Source organism: Camelina sativa, chromosome 19 (genome assembly GCF_030686135.1).
Source record: "Camelina sativa cultivar CO46 ecotype springtype chromosome 19, ASM3068613v1".
Taxonomy (NCBI): Eukaryota; Viridiplantae; Streptophyta; class Magnoliopsida; order Brassicales; family Brassicaceae; genus Camelina; species Camelina sativa.
Genome location: NC_141898.1, coordinates 7,640,447 through 7,661,037, shown reverse-complemented (window position 1 = coordinate 7,661,037; position 20,591 = coordinate 7,640,447). Strand labels below are relative to the sequence as shown.

At 41.4% G+C, this 20,591-nt stretch overlaps 2 protein-coding genes and 2 pseudogenes across 2 annotated transcripts; 1 reads left to right on the top strand and 3 right to left on the bottom strand.

Annotated features, from left to right (window-relative positions):
• Positions 1 to 1,204: 1,204 nt before the first annotated feature.
• On the bottom strand, positions 1,205 to 2,871 carry LOC147920294 (uncharacterized). Its single transcript, XM_087500999.1, has 4 exons — positions 2,642 to 2,871; positions 2,365 to 2,545; positions 1,711 to 2,307; positions 1,205 to 1,624 (listed from the first exon to the last, which is right to left on the bottom strand). Exons 1-4 carry the CDS (start codon positions 2,869 to 2,871, stop codon positions 1,205 to 1,207), a joined length of 1,428 nt encoding a protein of 475 aa, XP_087357125.1.
• A 3-nt stretch (positions 2,872 to 2,874) lies between these two features.
• Positions 2,875 to 4,124, bottom strand: LOC147920293 (uncharacterized; annotated as a pseudogene).
• A 2,416-nt stretch (positions 4,125 to 6,540) lies between these two features.
• On the bottom strand, positions 6,541 to 8,070 carry LOC147920292 (uncharacterized). The gene is made up of 3 exons (XM_087500998.1): positions 7,897 to 8,070; positions 6,991 to 7,806; positions 6,541 to 6,780 (listed from the first exon to the last, which is right to left on the bottom strand). The coding sequence occupies exons 1-3, from the start codon at positions 8,068 to 8,070 to the stop codon at positions 6,541 to 6,543; spliced, it is 1,230 nt and encodes a 409-aa protein (XP_087357124.1).
• Positions 8,071 to 19,624: 11,554 nt separating this feature from the next.
• Positions 19,625 to 20,236, top strand: LOC147920291 (uncharacterized; annotated as a pseudogene).
• Positions 20,237 to 20,591: the final 355 nt, after the last annotated feature.

Here is a 20,591-nt window from a genome sequence, read left to right as displayed (position 1 = left end):
GAAGACCACCGATCATGCCAGAAAGAAGTTGATCTGCCATTGTGGATGTCTTTGCGGTGAAAAGTTTTGGCCAGCTCTCTTAGTTTAAGCAGCTTACGCCACATCCAGGACCCCTGCAATGGCGATGCAGTAACCTCCCAGAAGGAATTGTCGCGAATGAGATAGATATGAACCCACTGCCCCCACAATGAGTTGTGCGATAGTAATCTCCAAATGAGTTTCAAACCACATACAATGTTGGTCTCTTTTAGCGGTCTGAGACCAAGGCCACCCTCACGTGTAGGGGTGCAGATATCAATCCAAGCAACTTGTGCATGATGAGACTGAAGATCTGGACCACTCCATAAGAATGCATAACAAAGTTTTTCAATTTCCTTCATGCATTTTCCTGGTAGACGGAAAGCAAATGACCATAAATTGGTAATGCTCATAATAACTGACATAATAAGCTGCAGCCGACCCCCATATGATAAGAACTTTCCTGTCCAGGAACTGATTTGATGTCGTACTTTTTCCAATAACGGAGCATAGTCATGACGTGTCATTGCCTTTGTCATTAGTGGTAGACCCAAATAGCGGACCGGTAGAGTACCAACAACAAATGGAAAAGTTTCTTGGATTGCCGCTTGTGTGGTTTGGGAGATCCCAGCCATATATAGTGTAGATTTCTCAATACTAACCTTCAATCCTAAATATGCCGCAAACTCATCAAAAACTTGGATAACCCCTTCTACTGATCTCTTGGTTCCTTCGGCGAAGACCATGAGATCGTTTGCAAAGCATAAATGGGTGAGGAGAAGGTTATGACATCGGGGGTGATAGCCAAACCTACCCTCTGTTTCTGCTTTGTTGATCAAGTGTGAAAGCACATTCATACAGATAACCAACAAAAATGGGGAGAGTGAGCATCCTTGCCGTAGACCACGCGCACTCCCAAAAAAGCCAGCTAGTTCTCCATTAACTTGGACCGAAAATGTAGCTGTTGATATGCATAAGCTTATCCAGTGGATAAATTGGTCAGGAAAGTGTAATGCACAAAGAGTATTGAGTAGAAAGGACCACTGAACTGAGTCGAAGGCTTTGGATATGTCTATCTTCATAGCACATCGGGGAGATATGTCATTTTTGTGATAGTCTTTGACCAGTTCAGAGGCTAAGAGAACGTTTTCCATGAGTAGATGATCCTTAACAAAAGCTAATTGAGTCAGAGAGATAATCTCTGGAAGTAACCTTTGAGGCGATTAGCAAGTATCTTCGAAATCACTTTATAAATGACGTTACAGCAGGATATAGGACGATAGTCCTTCATCACTCTAGCCTCATCTGTTTTGGGAATTAGAGCAAGGATCGTGGTATTAGCACCCTTTGGCAAGAAACCCTTTTGGAAAAAGGACTGCACTGCAATTGTGAAAGCTTTACCAATAACAGGCCAAGCTGATTTATAGAATTCACTTGTGTAACCATCAAGCCCCGGACTCTTTTTTGCAAGCATCAAGAACAAAACACTGCGAACCTCGTCATTAGAGACATCCTTTACTAACATGGCAGAGTGTGAATCGCTACAGAGGAAGGGGAGTAAAGTTTCCAAGGATGCGACAGTGGTACCTTCATACTCACTCGGGATCTGTCCAAGAAAATCTGAGAAAAATGAACTGCTTCGCATTTGATTGCAGCTTGAGTGGTTGCAATTGATCCATCAGTACAATGAACCTCCCTAATAGAATTATTCGTCTCACGGAGTTTACCAGCATTGTGGAAGACACGATTATTCTGGTCTCCAACTTGAAGCCAGTGTAATTTTGATAGCTGCTTTAACAGATTTTCTTCAAGTTCAGCTACAAACTGCCAGCGCTCAAAAGCCTCAGCCTCCTCTTGCACTGCATCCACAGTCGGATGTGCTAAAGTCTCTGCTTGCTTAGAGCATAACTCTAGGTGAGCATCACGAGATCTCTTAACAAGGTCGCCCAAGCAATCTCTGGTCAGGACCCATACTCCCTGCTTCAGGCTCTTAAGTTTCTTCAGAAACCGAAACATAGCAGAGGTGGAGTGAAAGAGAGGTTCTGTATCATCCCAGTGTGATTGCACAAGAGGTAGGAAATCCGGAAGACTAGCAACAGAGTTGACAAATTTAAATGGCTTCTTTAGAGCCGGTGTGCCGACATCCAACTGCAGACGACTGCGAAGATGATCAGAGCATCCTCCTGACTCATAAACGCAGTACGCACACGGGAAATGGTGAAGCCAAACATCATTAATGAGAACTCGATCCAGTTTTTTGCATATGAGACCATATTCTCGCTTGTTATACTAAGTAAACAATGGACCATGAGACCCTATATCCGTTAAGTTGTAATGATTGAAAACATCTTGAAACTCTCGCATTCCCGGAGGAATAACAGGGGAAACAGAATAATCAGAATGCTCCTTTCCATCCAGTGTCTCATTAAAATCACCCGTTAGGAGCCATGGCTTATTCCGAAAGCTCTGCGAGTCCTTATGGCTCAGCATATCTTCCCATAAGCTCTTTCGCTCCTCAACTGTATTCCTTGCATATATAAAAGAACAAAAGAACTCCTCTGTTTCAGTTGTCAGTAAAACAGAGCATGTAATGAGTTGGTCACTCTAAAATACCGGAGTCAACCTGATAGTAGACCTCCAGATCACCCAGATGCGACCAAGACGATGGTATTCATAATTAGCCAAGAAAGACCAGTTCAGAAAAACTGAAGATGCTATATTATCTGCCTTCTTTTCCTTGACTCGCGTCTCCAATAAGCAGCCAAAAAGCATTTCAGGATTTCGTGTCCAGTCCCGAACCACGGAATGTTTAATAGTCTTGTTGAATCCACGAACATTCCATGAGAAACTCATCATTTAAACGTTACCTCGAGGAAACTTCTTCAAGGCAACAGAGGTTGTGACTTCCTTAGTTGCTAGGGTTGCAGTTTCCATGGTGTCCTTTTGTTTCCGTTGTGATATACGTGCTGAGGGGAGTCGACCTCCCCTCCTTGCATCATGATTCGCAGATTGATCAGTAGAATGAACTGGATCCACCGGTTTGAGGTCTGTATTAGTAGCTGAATCTAGAGGAGCCTTCTCCTCAGTATCCTCCACCTCATCAAACTCATTTGATATCCCATCCTCCTTGTCAAGACTTAAGACTGCAAATTTGGATGCCGATACTAAAGTCTCAGTTTCTACACCGAGAGCTTATTTGGGCTACGACTAGTTTTGGATGGCGATACAGTAGACCACTTCCCCTTGTCCTCCTGGTGGTTGTCCTCTACCGAAAGCCCCTCATCTGATTGTTGTTCCAGTGATAGATTTTTTCCAATAGCAGGGTCTAACTGAGAGTCCACAGGAACTGCAGACCCGAAGGGAACCGCGATCACATATGTTTGAAGTTTCTCCTGTGCAGACTGTTCAGGTATTACCCCTGCCATAGATGTCTTACAACGAGCTGCCAGATGTTCCCATTTCTCACAAATAGTGCATCTTGGTGGCAGCCTCGGGTAGTGAAAATCGACGCAAAAATCAGAACCATGTTTTGAAAAGTTGATACTTTTAGGTAGCTCCTTCGAGAGATCAACAAGGACAAAAACCTTTGCAACATCGAAATTTGAACAAGCTAATGTGTCAGGATGCAACCGCACTGGTGCACCCACCGCACTAGTAATGAAACTAAGACCCTCCTAGGAATACATATGCATCAGAACCTTCTTTAAAAAAACCCAGAGTGGAATGGATTTCTCCTCCGGTAGAGTTTTTTCCGTGTCCGGAGACCATTTCGAGACCACCAACGGCACCTCTGCAATGTTCCACATACCTCGCTTTAGAATTCGAGATCGGAGCAGTGGATCAAAAACCCTAAAGCGCATAGTCGTGGCGTTTACTGCATAAACATCAATCCCCTGATACTCTGGACCTTGCTTCCAGATTTTATTGAGGATTACATAGACCTTACCGATATGAGGAGCTGTATCTAAAAATTTGCCAACAAGGAAATCCTTCCAAAGCGGCGTGACATTGTTAAACACTTCATCCGGAATCTCTACCGAAGTTTTCCCCTCCGACGAGGTAAGGTTAATCTCGAACTTCTGCAAAACACACTTATTCTTAACCATCAAAACTCACGACTCCTTCACTGGAGGACTAGACGTCCCCAACAAACCCTCTGACCTCTCCGTCATCCTCTTCCGAGCAGCCTAACGGCGCCGACAGGCAGACTTAACGAACACGTAACAACCAAACCCCAATTACTTATTTTTCGCCTACTTAGCAAAATGCACCGTTCTGCATAAAGAAATTTTATTAATAAAATTCAATTTAAACTACAATTAACTATATATTCCAATTTTTTTTTTTTAATATATATTCTAAATGGTACTCGTTTATTTTACTTTTGTATGCAAAGGAGGAAATGCGTCATATTCCCAATCCATATGTTAAATTATTTATAGCTTACCGACTAAAATAATGAACCGCGTGGGTACTTATATATATTTTTTTAATTTTATGCGTACCTCACGTTTTAAGCAACCCGTTTAGTAGCTGCAGTACGGCATCATCTTTGGAACAATAACTACGCAACGTAACCCTTAGTTTATTAGTTGTAGTTTACTTGATTAAGTAAAATAAAATATTCTTTCTTTTGCTAATAGATTAATGTTCTGGAACTTTTTGTTCACAAAAATTGATATTGCAGATTTTAAAACTGCAATTATTCTTCCGCTTTATGCTTTTCTTCACATCAGGTGTTAAACCATTATTTAAAATTTTTTATGTGTCTGAGTAAAATATAACAATAAAAAAAAAATTCTTCTCTTTAGAATTATAAAATTTTTTGAATGATTTTGTTTCAAAATATAAGATGTTTTCTCATCCCCATAAAACAAATAAGAATAAAATAATATTCTCTCCGTTTCAAAATATAAAACGGCATAAAACAACTAATAAAAAAATATGAAATTAATTTAAAAGTTGTAGAAAGTAGAAAGTTGAAAACATCTTATATTATGAAACAAACCAAAACCTCTAAAACATCTTATATTTTGAAACAGATGGAGTATATCTAATTGCTTTATTTGAGTGATTTTAATTTTTTTAATTAAAGAAATAAAATATTTTAACTAAACTACAAATTTTTTTAATTATACTACAACAAATAACAGTAAATCTGCCACTGTTCGATCACCAATCTGCCACTGTTCGATCACCTTGCTAGACTTATTGACGTAGACTCGATTTACTCCAAATAAGGCCTAATTTCAAGTTTCGTTAAATTTTTGACAAAAAGTTACAGTATGAGTCAGTTAGGTGGTTGTCTAGTAGAGTAATTAGGACACTGTAAAGGAGATAGATATGAGACATTTGACAGTTGACACACTCTGAATAAAATAAAGTCTCATTCTAAAATTAAATGATTAAAAGACTTTTCAAAGTATAAAAAATCAAACTAATCGTGTTTAGATAGAAACAAATCAAATTTGGACCACAAGATCTGTGTATACAGTAAGTTTTTTTTTTTTACATCAATGCAGTAAATAAATTTTCTTCTTTTTAACAGCTAACTGATCTTTATACTGAAAAGACAAGGTCTTCATCATGGACGAAGAGTTTAATACAAAAAGGAATTTAAAAATGAGAAACAAACAAATCATTTTCACTAATGGTTCTTTGACTAAACAGTCTGAAACTCTGTTTGTCTCCCTAAGAATCCAATGGAAAATAATTGAGTCAAATTTTCCATTCTAAAAGTTGATTTCCCTGATCCAATTGTGATAATGGAAATGCAGTCTTTACCCACTGAGAAGCTGGGGAATAGTTTGATTGTCATGTTCAAATATAACATATTTGTAAACCTTAATCCAAGTGATTTGCATCACGAGAAGTAATACTTGCAGTTCCGCCTCTAAAGGTGAGTCACACACCTTTGGCCTTTAGCTTGAGCCGCTTCTTTATGGAATCCCTGAGAGTCTCGAATAACTCAAGCTCTTTGGGATTAAATTCCTTATTGAATTCTACAATCATAGTTGCTTTTCACATGACCTTCAAGAGGTCGCTGCAAGGTGTTCCAACACCGAAGTTGTATCATAAAGAGCATTTTTGTTGATTAATGTTCATTCTTGTGCTTCCTCAACTGCTTTCCGTAGATCATGTTGCCACACACTACTCATTTTTTGATACACTAAAAGATTTCGACTCTACCATATATTCGCCATAAGATCTAAACTGGTAATTGTTTTGTTGAAGTCATGAGACTTCTATTATTGGAACACTCCAAAAGCACCCTGAAATTAGTATCAAATGAACTCAACATAGACATTTGGTTACTAGAAATAGTTTGAGACCCTCGCCATATCCTTGCACATAAGGACAATTGAAACACAGATGGTCCATTGATTCTTCAGCTGAACAACAACGTCTACATTGAGGATGATCTATAATAATACATCTATGATTAAGTGTTGTACGAGGAGGCATAGCATTTGAGAAGATTCTCTAAAGAAAATGTCGAAGTTTTGGTGTTATACTCAACTTTCAGATAGCCGCTTCGAACTCAAATTGATTAGGAGGAAGGTGAATGTCCTTAATATTATCTCTCTTGCCAACCCAGTATCGGGATATAACTGTATGCATACCAGAATATGTATAATGCCATCCTAAGAAATCTAGATAAGGAGTTGGACTCAAGGGAGGATTCAGAATATAAGAAATATCTTTTTCAGTCACATCCATACGAACGAACGTATTCTCCATCCCAAATTCTACTCCTATCATCTATTAGACCTTTCATGTGAGTAATATTCATCGGATTTCTTTCAATGAACCGACGCGGTTTAGTTGGCAACCATAATTCAAAAATTAATTATTTTTTTTTTTTGACAATAAAAGAATCAGCTCAAAAGAGCCAATTAGGGATTAAATTGTTACAAACAAAACATGCTGCGGAGACAGACGCGCTTGGCGTGTCAAAGAATCCGCACTTACATTCGCATTACGGGGAAAGAGAGATAGAGAAAAGGAAGAAAACTCCGCTTGATCTATCTTGATGTCGTCGAGGTAGGGGGTGAAAACCGGCCAGTCGTGAGGAGAAGTCACCATCTTCACCAAGTCAGAAGAGTCCGTGTAGAAAGCCACGTCCCGGTAGTCATGTCCGATCATGCACCGCATAGCCCAAATGAAAGCTTCTACTTCAGCATGTAGAGGAGACAAACTTCGTCGGAAATTGGTTGCTCCCATGTTTGACCTCGAATCTTGAGAGGAAGAACAAACCCAACCTCCACCTACAAGAGCGTCACTCGCTTTCCAAGAGCCATCAACGAAACACCGATAACCCGTAAAAAGGTTGGGGAGGGAGCTTGTGGACCCCCTTTGTCTAGAATTAGGGACAAGGGAAGGATTGGGACGATCTTCATCCTCAACCCCCACCTGGGCCTGCAGCCAGGCATTCGCCTCTCCCTCCGCCAACCGGACTACGTCCAGGGGATTATCCATTACATCCTCAAAAACGCGAGCATTTCGCGCTTTCCAAATATACCATATGAGCCACGGAAAAACTGTTATCTGAGAACCCGAATTAGTAGAGCCTAAGAAATGATCCACATTAGCGTACACAAACTCCGTCGTGAAAGAGTCAGGACCTACGGGAACCTGAGCTAAAGCCCAAACCTGCCGGGCTGGTGGACAGCAGAAAGTAGCATGATTTATTGTTTCCTCCTCTGCCCCACACCGTACACACCCTGAATCACACGCAATTCCGCGTCGCCGCAGATTTGCCGAAACCGAAATACACCCTGTCAAGACCTACCACATAAAATGTTTAATTTTCGGTGGACAGTGAGCACCCCAGACACCGGCCAAGAGAGGAGTAATCTCTGGACCTGACCGAGATACCGTACTAAGACGTGATGCAGCAAAACGCTCCGTGTCATACCCGGATTTAACTGTATACTTTCCAGATTTTGTAAAATGCCAACCCATGGAATCTTGTGGCCGACAACTTCCCAAAGGTATAGCCCCTATCAGATCAACATCTTCCGGGGCAAAATGCTCCTTGAGCATATCCATACGCCAAGTATTCGTGTGACAATCAATTTAATGAGAAATTTAAAGAGAAGAATCCTTAAGAGGACCCTTACTAAACGCTGGTCTTGGGGATTGAGCTGGTACCCATGGATCCGTCCATATTGAAATGGTCTCTCCCGAACCAACCCATATAAGAAGCCCTTTATTAACCAAAGATCTAGCAGAAATAATGCTCCTCCACCCATAAGATGGAGAATAAGACCGTATCGGTTCCATAGGATTAGAATTCCGATAGTACCTGCCCTTGAAAATCCGAGCAAACAGTGTGTTCGGAGCCTCAATCAGCCGCCACAGTTGCTTTGCCAGCAATGCTGAATTAGAATCATCAACATGCCTAAAACCCAAACCCCCCAAATGCTTACTACAACAGAGCTTATCCCAAGCTAACCAGTGCATCCCTCCAGCCTGTCCTGTAGTACTCCACCAAAAATTCGCCACTGTACTCGTGAGTTTTGACGTTATTGTTTTCGGTAACCGGAAGCACGACATTACAAAAGTTGGAACCGCTGTGGCTACCAACTTGATCATCACCTCTTTTCCCCCTTTGGAGAGGAGTTTTGCCGACCAACCCGTCGTTCGACTCTGAAGTCTGTCCCAAACAAAAGAAAAAACCTTTATCTTGGACCCTCCCAAACTCTCCGGTAACCCTAGATATGATCCCATGCCTCCCAAATTTGATATCCCCAACACCCCATGCACCTCCGTCCGCACAGCCTCATCCACCTTATGACCAAATTGGATTGAAGACTTGGCAAAATTATTTGCTAACCCGAAACAGCCTCACTGTTTTAAGAGATCCAAAATAACACCACATTGAGCCTTATCTACTTTGCAGAAAAAAGGCTATCATCCGCAAACAACAAGTGCGTAATTGGCGGACACTTGTTCACTACTTTGATCCCTGTAATCTGTTTATCCCGTTCTGCCCTTCGAATATTTGCAACTAAAACCTCCGTACACAAAATAAACAAATAAGGAGATAGGGGATCTCCCTGCCTTAAACCTCTCTCTGGGACAATCCTACCAGTGGGTTGGCCATTGAAAAGGACCTTATATTCAACAGAAGTAACACAAAACATAATTCTGGAAATCCACGTCTCCCCAAAGCCCATTTTCCGCAACGAAGCCGCAATAAAACCCCATTCCACCATATCATACGCCTTGCTCATATATGTTTTGATCGCCATAAACTTCCCTTTTCACGATGGATTTGTTCTTAATCCATGAAACATCTCCTGGGCGATGAGGAATTTATCCAGGATCAGACGGCCTGGAACAAAAGCGGTTTGCGTTTCCGAGATAAGATCGGGTAATATTGGTTTTAACCGCTGGCACAAGATTTTTGAAATAATCTTATACCCCACATTACACAAGCTAATAGGACGCATCTCCGCCATCCGGGTTGGCTTGGCTACCTTCGGGATTAAGCAGATATGCGTCCTATTCAAACTTTTATCAAAAACACCCTCTTTAAAAAAACGGTCTACCATGGCCACAAGATCCTCCTTGACGACTCTCCACGCCTTCTGGAAAAACAAAGCTGTCATTCCATCCGGCCCAGGTGCCTTATCCGGGGACATCATAAATAAGGCCTTACGGGACCTTCGCCTCCGTTACCGGAGCCATTAATCTCTCATTTATCTCATCCGTAATTACCGTTCGCACCTCACTTAAAGCATCCTCAAAATTAGACGGGTTAATAGAACTAAACAAATCCTCAAAATACGATACCGCAACATTACAAATATCCTCATCCTTTGTAGACCAAACATTATTCCTGTCATATAGGCCAGTGATCTGATTACGAGCCGTCACTGCTTTGTTTGAGCTTGAAAGTACTTTGTATTTTTATCCCCCACCGCATCCACCGATTACGGCTTTTCTGATACCAATAAATCTCCTCATCTCTATAAGCATCCCGCAGACGTGTGGTTAAAGCAGTAATGACACCTGATGCAACTGCATCATCCGCTTGAGCCACAACCAACTGGCGCTTAAGATCCTCAATAGTATCGCGTCCAAAAGGAACTTGCTCTTTACGCCACCGAGAGATAGCTCGTAAAGCACCATTCTGAACTTGATTACGAATAAAGTAATAATCCAATGCAATGTGTTTCATGTGTGAGTGAAAGACAGGGTTTGCGCAAAGGTAAGTCGCCCCAACATTATCACAGTAGATGGTAGGAACGTGAGGTAGTGAAACACCAAGCTCCCGTAACAAAGAACAAACCCACATAAATTCAGAGGACGTGTTAGCAACTGACCTATATTCCGCTTCGGTCGAGGAACGAGCGACACCGCGCTGTTTCTTGGACGTCCATGACACCGGATTGTAACCAAGATAAACTATATATGCGTTTGTGGAGACAAAGTCATCAGTATCTCCCGCCCAATCTGCATCCGAGTAAGTATGAAGCTGAAAAGGATTAGAATTCCGATAGTACCTGCCCTTGAAAACCCGAGCAAACAGTGTGTTTGGAGCCTCAATCAGCCGCCAAAGTTGCTTTGCCAGCAATGCTGAATTAAAATCATCAACATGCCTAAAACCCAAACCCCCCAAATGCTTACTACAACAGAGCTTATCCCAAGCTAACCAGTGCATCCCTCCAGCCTATCCTGTAGTACTCCACCAAAAATTCGCCACTGCACTCGTGAGTTTTGACGTTATTGTTTTCGGTAACCGGAAGCACGACATTACAAAAGTTGGAACCGCTGTGGCTACCAACTTGATCATCACCTCTTTTCCCCCTTTGGAGAGGAGTTTTGCCGACCAACCCGTCGTTCGACTCTGAAGTCTGTCCCGAACAAAAGAAAAAACCTTTGTCTTGGACCCTCCCAAACTCTCCGGTAACCCTAGATATGATCCCATGCCTCCCAAATTTGATATCCCCAACACCCCATGCACCTCCGTCCGCACAGCCTCATCCACCTTATGACCAAATTGGATTGAAGACTTGGCAAAATTATTTGCTAACCCGAAACAGCCTCATACTGTTTTAAGAGATCCAAAATAGCACCACATTGAGCCTTATCTACTTTGCAGAAAAAGGCTATCATCCGCAAACAACAAGTGCGTAATTGGCGGACACTTGTTCACCACTTTGATCCCTGTAATCTGTTTATCCCGTTCTGCCCTCCGAATATTTGCAACTAAAACCTCCGTACACAAAATAAACAAATAAGGAGATAGGGGATCTCCCTGCCTTAAACCTCTCTCTGGGACAATCCTACCAGTGGGTTGGCCATTGAAAAGGACCTTATATTCAACAGAAAAAATACAAAACATAATTCTGGAAATCCACGTCTCCCCAAAGCCCATTTTCCGCAACGAAGCCGCAATAAAACCCCATTCCACCCTATCATACGCCTTGCTCATATATGTTTTGATCGCCATAAACTTCCCTTTTCACGATGGATTTGTTCTTAATCCATGAAACATCTCCTGGGCGATGAGGATTTTATCCAAGATCAGACGGCCTGGAACAAAAGCGGTTTGCGTTTCCGAGATAAGATCGGGTAATATTGGTTTTAACCGCTGGCACAAGATTTTTGAAATAATCTTATACCCCACATTACACAAGCTTCAGTGGAGTGGAGTTCTCGTTAAAGACGACCGCGGAGAACAACGACCAATCTTCTATATAAGCAAGTCCCTTGATAACGGTGAAACTCGTTACCCGACAGTTGCGAAGGTCGCCCTGGCAGTCGTCACCTCGACAAGAAAACTCCCACCATATTTTCAGTCGCATACAATCGCCGTCCTATCTAATCAACCCTTGTGATCAATATTGCACAGTCCGAACCAATCCGGAAGATTTACGAAATGGGCGATCGAGCTCAGCGAATATGATATCTAATTTCTTACCCTCCAAGCTGCTAAGTCCCAAGTGTTGGCCGATTTCTTAATTGAAATACCATTAGAGGGAACTGAGCCAACACCTACCGACCCAACAGACGTACAATGGACCCAGCATGTTGATGGCGCGTCCTCTCACCTAGGTTCCGGTGTGGGAATTCGATTCACATCTCCAACTAGGGAAATTTTGGAACAATCCTTCCATCTCCGGTTCTAGGCAACCAATAATGTTGCCGAGTACGAGGCACTCAACGTCGGTCTCAAGCTCGCCAGCAGAATCCAAATCAAGCGAATTCGAGCTTTCTACGACTCTCAAGTCGTCGCCAACCAGTTTAGCGGCGAATACGAGACTAAAAGCAAGCCAATGGCTGCTTATCTCGACGTCGTTAGGATCATGTCCAAACGTTTTGATGAATACGAACACATCAAGATGCCCAGAGGAGACAACGCTCCAGCCGACGCTCTAGCAGCACTCGCTTCGACATCGGATCCCGACCTTCGACGGATAATCCAAGTGGAAAGCATCGATACACCTAGCATCAAAGAAGCTCAAGCAGAAACTTGCCTCGCCCTTCACCAGCCAAACGAAATCCGGACCACCTGGAAAACCGCGACCCCATTACGGCACATACCCAAAACAAGAAGCGAAGAGCGAAAAGAGAGAGAAAATAAATTCAGACGACCAAGCACCCCGCATGAAGACCAACTCTTCAAATCCCCAGATCGGCATTGGAGGGTTCGTCGAACTGCAGCCCGCCGATAGTTGTCTCCCAAAAGCGGCATGATTCCTTCAATTCTTTTAGCCTTTCCATCGGGACGACTGCACCCCTGGAGACCATCTTCTCGAGATAAGAGCAGGTCCCCTCGACACGGCTGCTCTCGCCGAAGTAGTGATCGGTGCTCTCTAGCTTATTGATGTACCGCCGCAATACGTCAACCCGAGTTCGGCAAGCATCGAGCTCCATGTGATCTTCAAACGGCCTCCTGCCAATAGGTTCAAGGTCGTCCTCTTCGAGATTGGGAACCTCCGCTTCAGCCAATAACGCTTCACAGCGAGAACGCTCCTCAAGCAATCGGTCCCACCTCTATTTCAGGATGAACCGCCCGTCATCGATCATAAGCTCGAGATGCTCCATAGTCCCGTCCACACGACAAAACTGGAAATAACGCTCGAACATACGACGCGTAGCTATGATATAATTCCTCAGCCTCTGAATTCCAGCATGGTAGTACTCGACCTACGAACTGATCACAATGTCGGATCTCACGGTGAGTCGTTCTTGCGTCCTCCTCAACCACGCCGACCTCGTTGTTACAGGAATCAGAGCAACCTCACCTATTCTACAAACGAGCTATCTCTCAAGAGCAAACGAAAGAAAATAAATGAAGTACGCAGAGCTTTGAGGATTCATTTGTAGATTGGAAGGTGCGATTTCTCGAGGGGAAAACCAGTCAAGTAAACTTTGGAAATCACACCCATTAAATGATCAGCACATTTAATGGATGAGATTAAGAGCATTGAATAAAGCTAAAGAAAAAGATGTTTTTCCTCGTCGTCCATTTAAAGCATTAAAATGAGAAAGTCCCGTAAGTTCAAAGGGAGCCGATCCCCAAAACGCGGCGACGAAAACAAAAGAAACAACAATGGGAGCCGACCCATTAACTCGGCAGTCCGAAGTTAACAATAAAATGATAGTGGGAGCCGACTCCAGAATGACGAGAATCTCATCAAACCAAACCAGAAACCGTAGAATCGCGCTCACGCTCCTGAACGTCAACCCGTTCACCCCGCTCTTCTGTCTGGACGACGACCTGTTCACCCTGCCCCTCTGCCTGGGCGTCATCCTTTTGCATCTCGGTCGTCTCCTCCTGTGCTTCGCTCGTCTCCTCCTCCTCGTCACTGGATGTCCCGGCTTCAAACTCATGACGAACGTCCGCGTAGCCCGGCGATCCAACCCATTCCACCTCCGGAAGGGGAATAGCAAAGCACGAGGACATGTCAAAGTCAACATCAAAGATGTCGGGAATTAAGATCTGTTCAACTTCCTCCTTAAGCTGGGAATGAAAATCTATTCAACTTCGGTCATGATCTTGTGGTCCAGCAGAAAGACTTGACCATCCGCGACGTGTGTCTCCAGCGTACGATTATTCCCGACGGCCTAGTTATACTCCAAGAATTTCGGAAGAGACGCTTCAAATGCTTCAGCATAGTTTTTATGCTTAGTCATGAGCCTTTGAGCACGAATGGCAAGATGGCGGTAGACGCTAAGTTTGATGTAAAGACCATATTCATCTCGACTTCCCCGCAGCCTCGCCGTCTAAGACTCCAGCGCAACCTTCAGCTCATCATGTGACGACTCAGCATTCCCCAGCTTCACACGAAGTTCGTCCCTCTCGGCTACTAACCCACCCCCACTACGCTCAAGTTTTGCAACTTGATCACTCAACCTCTTATTTGAATGGAAAGCCTCCTCCAGTTGACTTTTGAGCCGCTTCACTCTCTCAGCAGAAGGATCAAGACACTTGGCAGCAACAGTTTCTAACTCGCGGCTGTCGCATTCATAGCGGGAAACCGCCCGATTGATCATCGCAAAAAGCTACGAAGTAGAGAAAAACTCGGTCAAAATATTGAAGAAAAACAACTAAAACAGTAGTATCCAGAAGGTAGCAAACCTCAAATACGTCATCGCAACATCGATGACCGAGTCCTTCTCATTCATCCGATCGACCGAAATACGATTTCCTGTGCCGAAATGAATTTTGCGGAATAGCTCAGCACAGGAAAGCGAGTCATTTGGGAAAGCACGGGTCGCCGTAGAATAACGGAAATCCCATTCGTAACTCCCGTTTCTTGGCCTCTTGGCTGCTTCAGGAACGGACGAGTCTGTCCTGTTTTTCCTCTTCTGAGGAGTGTTTACTCCAGCCCGTTCAACAGCAATTGGACGACCAGAAGCTTCATTTCCTCTCCATAGGGAAAGTGTCTCAGCTGGACTGACACGACGATCAGAAGCGAAGGAGGGATGACGGCTTGTTTGCCTGCGCGCGCCTCGGCTAGACATGCCTCATGCGACGAGACAGCCTTCTTTGACACCAAGGGTTCAGGCAATGAACTCCCCGAACGGTCGCGCGGATGTGATGGATCGGAGAGTGGCGCGGGCGGCGTTTTGGTGGATCGTCGGAAGCGAGCAGAAACATCATGAACATCCAAGTTTAGACGCCCCATCCCTGCAGATCGAGGAAATATTAAAAAAAAAAAAAAAAAAAAAAAAAAAAAAAAAAGAGCTCGGCCGCCCATGACTCGCTCAATTACTTACTCGACGACTTGAAAGACTTTTCTTTCGACGATGAAGTATTCTTCACTGATGCCTTTCTCGTCGCTTCACTCGACCCCGGCCAAACGTAGGGACCAACCGATTTAATCTTCTCTACCTCAGCATGGAAAGCAGCAGGGAAAGGAAGCAAACACCTTGGCACTGAAACTGCGGGACAAAAAAAAGGGAGGTTAATCACGATACCAGAAAATAAGGGAATTAAAGGCTACAGAGCAGGTCGTCTACCGGGTGAAAGATTCCACCCAGAAAATAAGGGAATGGAAGGATCTTCGACAACCCCCAAAACTACTTTCTAGAAGAAATAAGATCCAGCCCAGTTGTAAGTCTTCCCCTTCGTCCCCTCGACGAGTATAGGTCTCCTCGAAGCAACGTAATAAACGCCCGGCGATTTGTGTCGGTTTGTGGGTATAAACCGGGTAAGCTCCTCGAAGTGTTCAACCGTGAGGTCGATCCCTACTTCCTCGACCAAGATAGAAATACCGACTGCATTCCGGAAAGTTGCCATCGTAAACTGAGATATCCCATCTTACGACTCACCAAATACGACATCAGGAAGGAGGGAAGGGGAAATGTAATCGAGCACTCGAAGAAAATTTTCTCCAAAAGACAGATGTAACCGTCCGGAGCATCCCAGGGATGCTGATCTTCGGTCGGGATAATGATAAGGGGAAGAGGGGACAACCTGCCGAGCCTGATTGCCCTCTCGGCCGACTCAATCTTAACACTAGATCGGGGAACATGTGAGAGGACGTGTCTCCTTGCCCCAAAAACATGGGGTACAACCGGTAGCGACTCACGAGCAACGATACGATCTTTGGGAATACCAAAGTCGTCCAAATCCTAGTCGATCAGAGAGGGGACCGCACCAGGAAGACAAGACTAGCTAGTAGTCGCCGCATGAGAAAAAGCTCGGCGTTGAAGCTCTGCGAGTATCTCCCTGTCGGAAGACGTATCAAAACTTGAACTCATCGCTGTCGACCTCTGTCCACCATGGTTCGACCTGCTCGAGTCGTCGGAATCCGAGGAGGTCGCTTGTCGGAGATGATCCGCCGCAGAAGAGTTGGAGAAAGCAGATCCGGGGAAAGTCATCGAAAACGAGCGGAGAAAGATGAACGAGTTCTTAAAAGAGAGAAGGAGAAGAAGTGTACCTGGTAACTTGAGAGCGGAAGATGACTCGTAGATGAGATAAGGAAAATGGGAAGGAGAGGAAGTATTTATACGAAGGGTTGGAGGATTCCCGAAGCATCATCATTACAGCACGCGTTTGGCGACGGTACAACTTCTGGATTCCACGCGCACCAAGAACGAACACGGCGATTCGACCCCTAGCATCGAAAACCGGGGAATCCCACGCGCGACTTTTCGCTTCCTCAAATTTTGTCCAGGATCATACCTGGACAACTGAAGCTCGAAGTTCAAAACTCGATGGACGAGTCGAGTTCTATCGCCGAGCCGCTAAGGGAATGACGAGTCTTTCTAGCAAAGCTCTCCGCAAAAGCTACGAACTGAAGATGGGAGGGGAATAATGTTAGAGGTAGATCTTCACCCAAACAGAAGGCCCGACCTAGAAAAGGCCCAAATAAACTTCAAAGGAAAGAGGGGTATTTTGGTCTTTTTAGAGGACGAACCGACACAGTTCCCCATTTATACGGGCGTACGGCGTCCGAGGAAGGGGGTTGCACGAAAAAGGAAAGAATACGGATAAGAAGTAACCTCTCTCGTTTAAAGTCTAGAATCGACGAGCTCGCAGCTCGTCCTTCGTCTAACATTTTGTTATTTCAGTCTGTCTAATTCATTTGTAGTCTGTCCTTTTGTGCCTCGGCACCGATTTATAAAGAGAGTTCGATCTCCTTTTTATCGAACTAAACATTCTCATTGTGACCGATCTGAACATCAATATTATCGTTCAGGAAAGTAACATTGTTCTCTTATATATTCTTCCTCTCGAGTGTTTTCAAATTTTCCTTTTCTTTTTCTGTTGAACTAGGTTATAAGATTAATTTGAGGCATTTGGCTAATTTATCTATTGAGAAATAATATAATTAGTTGAAATTTTGATTTTCGAAGATTCCTTATCATGACGGAAAAAATTATGTTTTACAATTAATATTTTGTTTGCTAGTTTAGTTTTTTTATATGTTTAATTATTTGACTATGATTGTGTATTGTCCACATTAAGAGAAAAATAAATTCGAGCTTTTCATTTTTGTTCCCTGAACGGTGGCCTCGACTCTGTTTAAGTATGAATCCTACTTTTCTTCAAATCAGTATAATCGCCCCTTGCATCGTGGCCCAGTGATAGTGTTGCGGCTATTCCCTCAATTCTAAAGAAGGCCCTACTTTAAGGCTAGGTTATGTGGCAAGTTTATGTTTAAAGTACTAGCTACATCTAGAAAAAGGAGCCTACCTTGTATCGTAGCACTAATGGTATCGTGGTCCTCGTGGATGCACTATCGATGGAACCATAACATGGAGTGAACGAATTGTTTTTCCAACTGATATTATATTTATGTTTAGAAAAAATGATTGTTCAGCTAGTTTAAGTATACGTCAAATATATAGTCACACATATAAATAATATAAATATTTTGTTAGTTACATGAATTATTATCATCACATAGAATATCCATAAACAAACATACATTATGTATACAACACCATAAACATTCAAGATCGACTAGAATCCGGCGTTGACCAATATTAACAAACGTTGATCAATATTAACGGGTGTTAACTGGTATTGACCAGAAAAAAATATATTCAAAACATAATTTTTTACTTTTTTTCTTAAAAGAGAATAATTTTTTTCTCTATATTTGATAAATAGTTTAATCATCCACAATTAGTACTTTACCAAGTTTTCCTTTGACTTGAAATTTGAAATTTGCGACTTCGAGATATTAGAGTTCTTTATCTTCCCTTCAATCCGAGCCCATCTTTTCTTGCAAAGAATATTACATATATTTAGGTGAAAAGATATAGATAGAGATGATGGAACTAAGATAAATCTCTTTCGAATGCAACTGTTTTTTCTTTGAATCGATGAATCATAATTATAGAAGAAATAAACGATGAGACAACAAAGAGCAAAAAAGCATGTGAAGATTAATTACAGTTCATCATTGTGAGTTTTATTTTATTATATAGAAGAATCTGAAACGGTTAATTTTGGTATAATAGTTTTCTAGTTACGATTTCTACTTTTACACAATTTTGTGCACATTTTTTTTTGTTTTCTTGAATATTAAAAAGAAAATAAAATCTGATGTGGCTTAATTTGATTGGACATGTGATTTGTGCTTTATAGGATAAAGGATGTGATTTGAAATATATTCAAAGCATTACCAACTATTTCTTTTGATTTTACAAAACCAACCTTTAATTTTACAAAATCAACTTTTGTTTTTTAATTATCTTCTAGATATATGTTTTTTATGTAAATAAATAGAATTTTCATTATTTTCTTACTTTCTTTTTCTTATTAAAAACAAAGAAATATTTGACAATGTCTTGGATATATTTCAAATGACATAATCTTATAAATAAGTAAAAATAGAAAAAAAAATATTTAAAACCCCCACCTTTGAAGATACAAAATAAAAAAAATGATTTTTAAAAAGAAAAGGTATATATTTGTTATTGTTTTATGAAAAAATCTACTACACATAAAATTTTGGTGGTATAGTTTTATAATATTATTTTTGGTATATTTTCTGTATTAACAAAATTAGTTACTAGATATACCACAAATTTTGTTTGTCATATAATTTTTAATTTTTTTTTGGTATATAATTTTCTAGTATTTTTTTGTTGTATAAGTTTTTGTTGTTATATTTTGTTTTTGTAAATTATACAAATAATTTATCTTTTTTTATTTATTTATCAAAAATACATAAAAGCAAAAATATTATTATTTAAAAAAAAAGAAAAAAAATTTGAATATTTTTTCTGGTCAATGCTGATCAACGTCAGGATATTTATATCATTTGTACATGTGACTATATGTTAGCGTATACTTGAATTAGCTGAACATGGAAACAAATCTTAGATAAGTCCCGGTTCCCACCATGATCGCCTTCTTAATTCATTTTTTCTTTTCTTTAAGTGTTACACAATTAGTTTTCTTTTTCCTATGCTCTTTTATTTTTAATAGAAAGTTTCATGTTGACATATGTTTAATATTAAAATATATATATCCAGTGAGGAAATATTAGGTACGTTTTTCAAAATATAAAACGTATGTACATTTTTTCATATAGAGACAAGAATAATGCCTGGATGATCACACAAGACTTATTCCTTTTTGGATCGTATGGCGTTTATGGAAAATTCGTAATGACCTCATTTCATGAAGAAATCCCATCCCATGATAGACATACTACAATGGGCTCTTGCAGATACAACTGAGTGGTTAACAACAACAGCTAAACCAATGCACCAGACACCAAATTTTGGAAGACCTACGGTGATATGGCAAAAACCAGAACAATGATGGGTTAAGTGTAATTATGATGTATCACACAAGGAGGGAGACCATGATTCTGGGATGGGTTGGATAATACGAAACTCCAATGGTATATTTATGAATTGTGGATTTGGTAAATACCAAGGAAGATATACAGTTGAAGAAGCAGAATGCACTGCATTAATATGGGCTTTACAGAGTACTTGGGCACTAGGATACCGAGTTGTGGAATTTGAAGGAGATAATCTTACAGTAAACAGGTTAATCGATGATGGCTAACATAATTTACGTCTCCAACCCTATTTGAAGGATATCAAGCAATGGAAAACGATGTTTCATGCGACAAAATTCATGTTTCGACATCGTGAAGGGAATTCTTGCGCTGATTTATTAGCTAAAACAGCAGTCTCATGTAATTCTCAATGGGCTTTATTCCATAATTGTCCAGCTTTCCTAACAACTCTTGTAAACAATGATTATGTTAACGCAAGCTAATAAAGTATTTTCGAAGGAAAAAAAAATAAAAATAAAACAAAAAATAATCTTTATTTTTTTTTAATTACATCTTTAAATTTGTCATTTCATTTGTTGCGATTATATGAAAAAAAAAAAAATAGTGTTGTCGACCACGTTTGGAATACCTCATACTTTATTTAGTATTTTGACTGGTTTATGTAATCAACATCAGCCACCTCTCTACCACTTACTCTTGAAACTTGAGTCTCAATTAACTTACTGTCACAATTTTATTGGGTAATTTGTTAATTTATACGTAATTTACTCCCAATATGGCCTAATTTCAAGTAAATTAAAAAAATTGACAAAAGCTTACTAAAAGGTAATTAGGTGG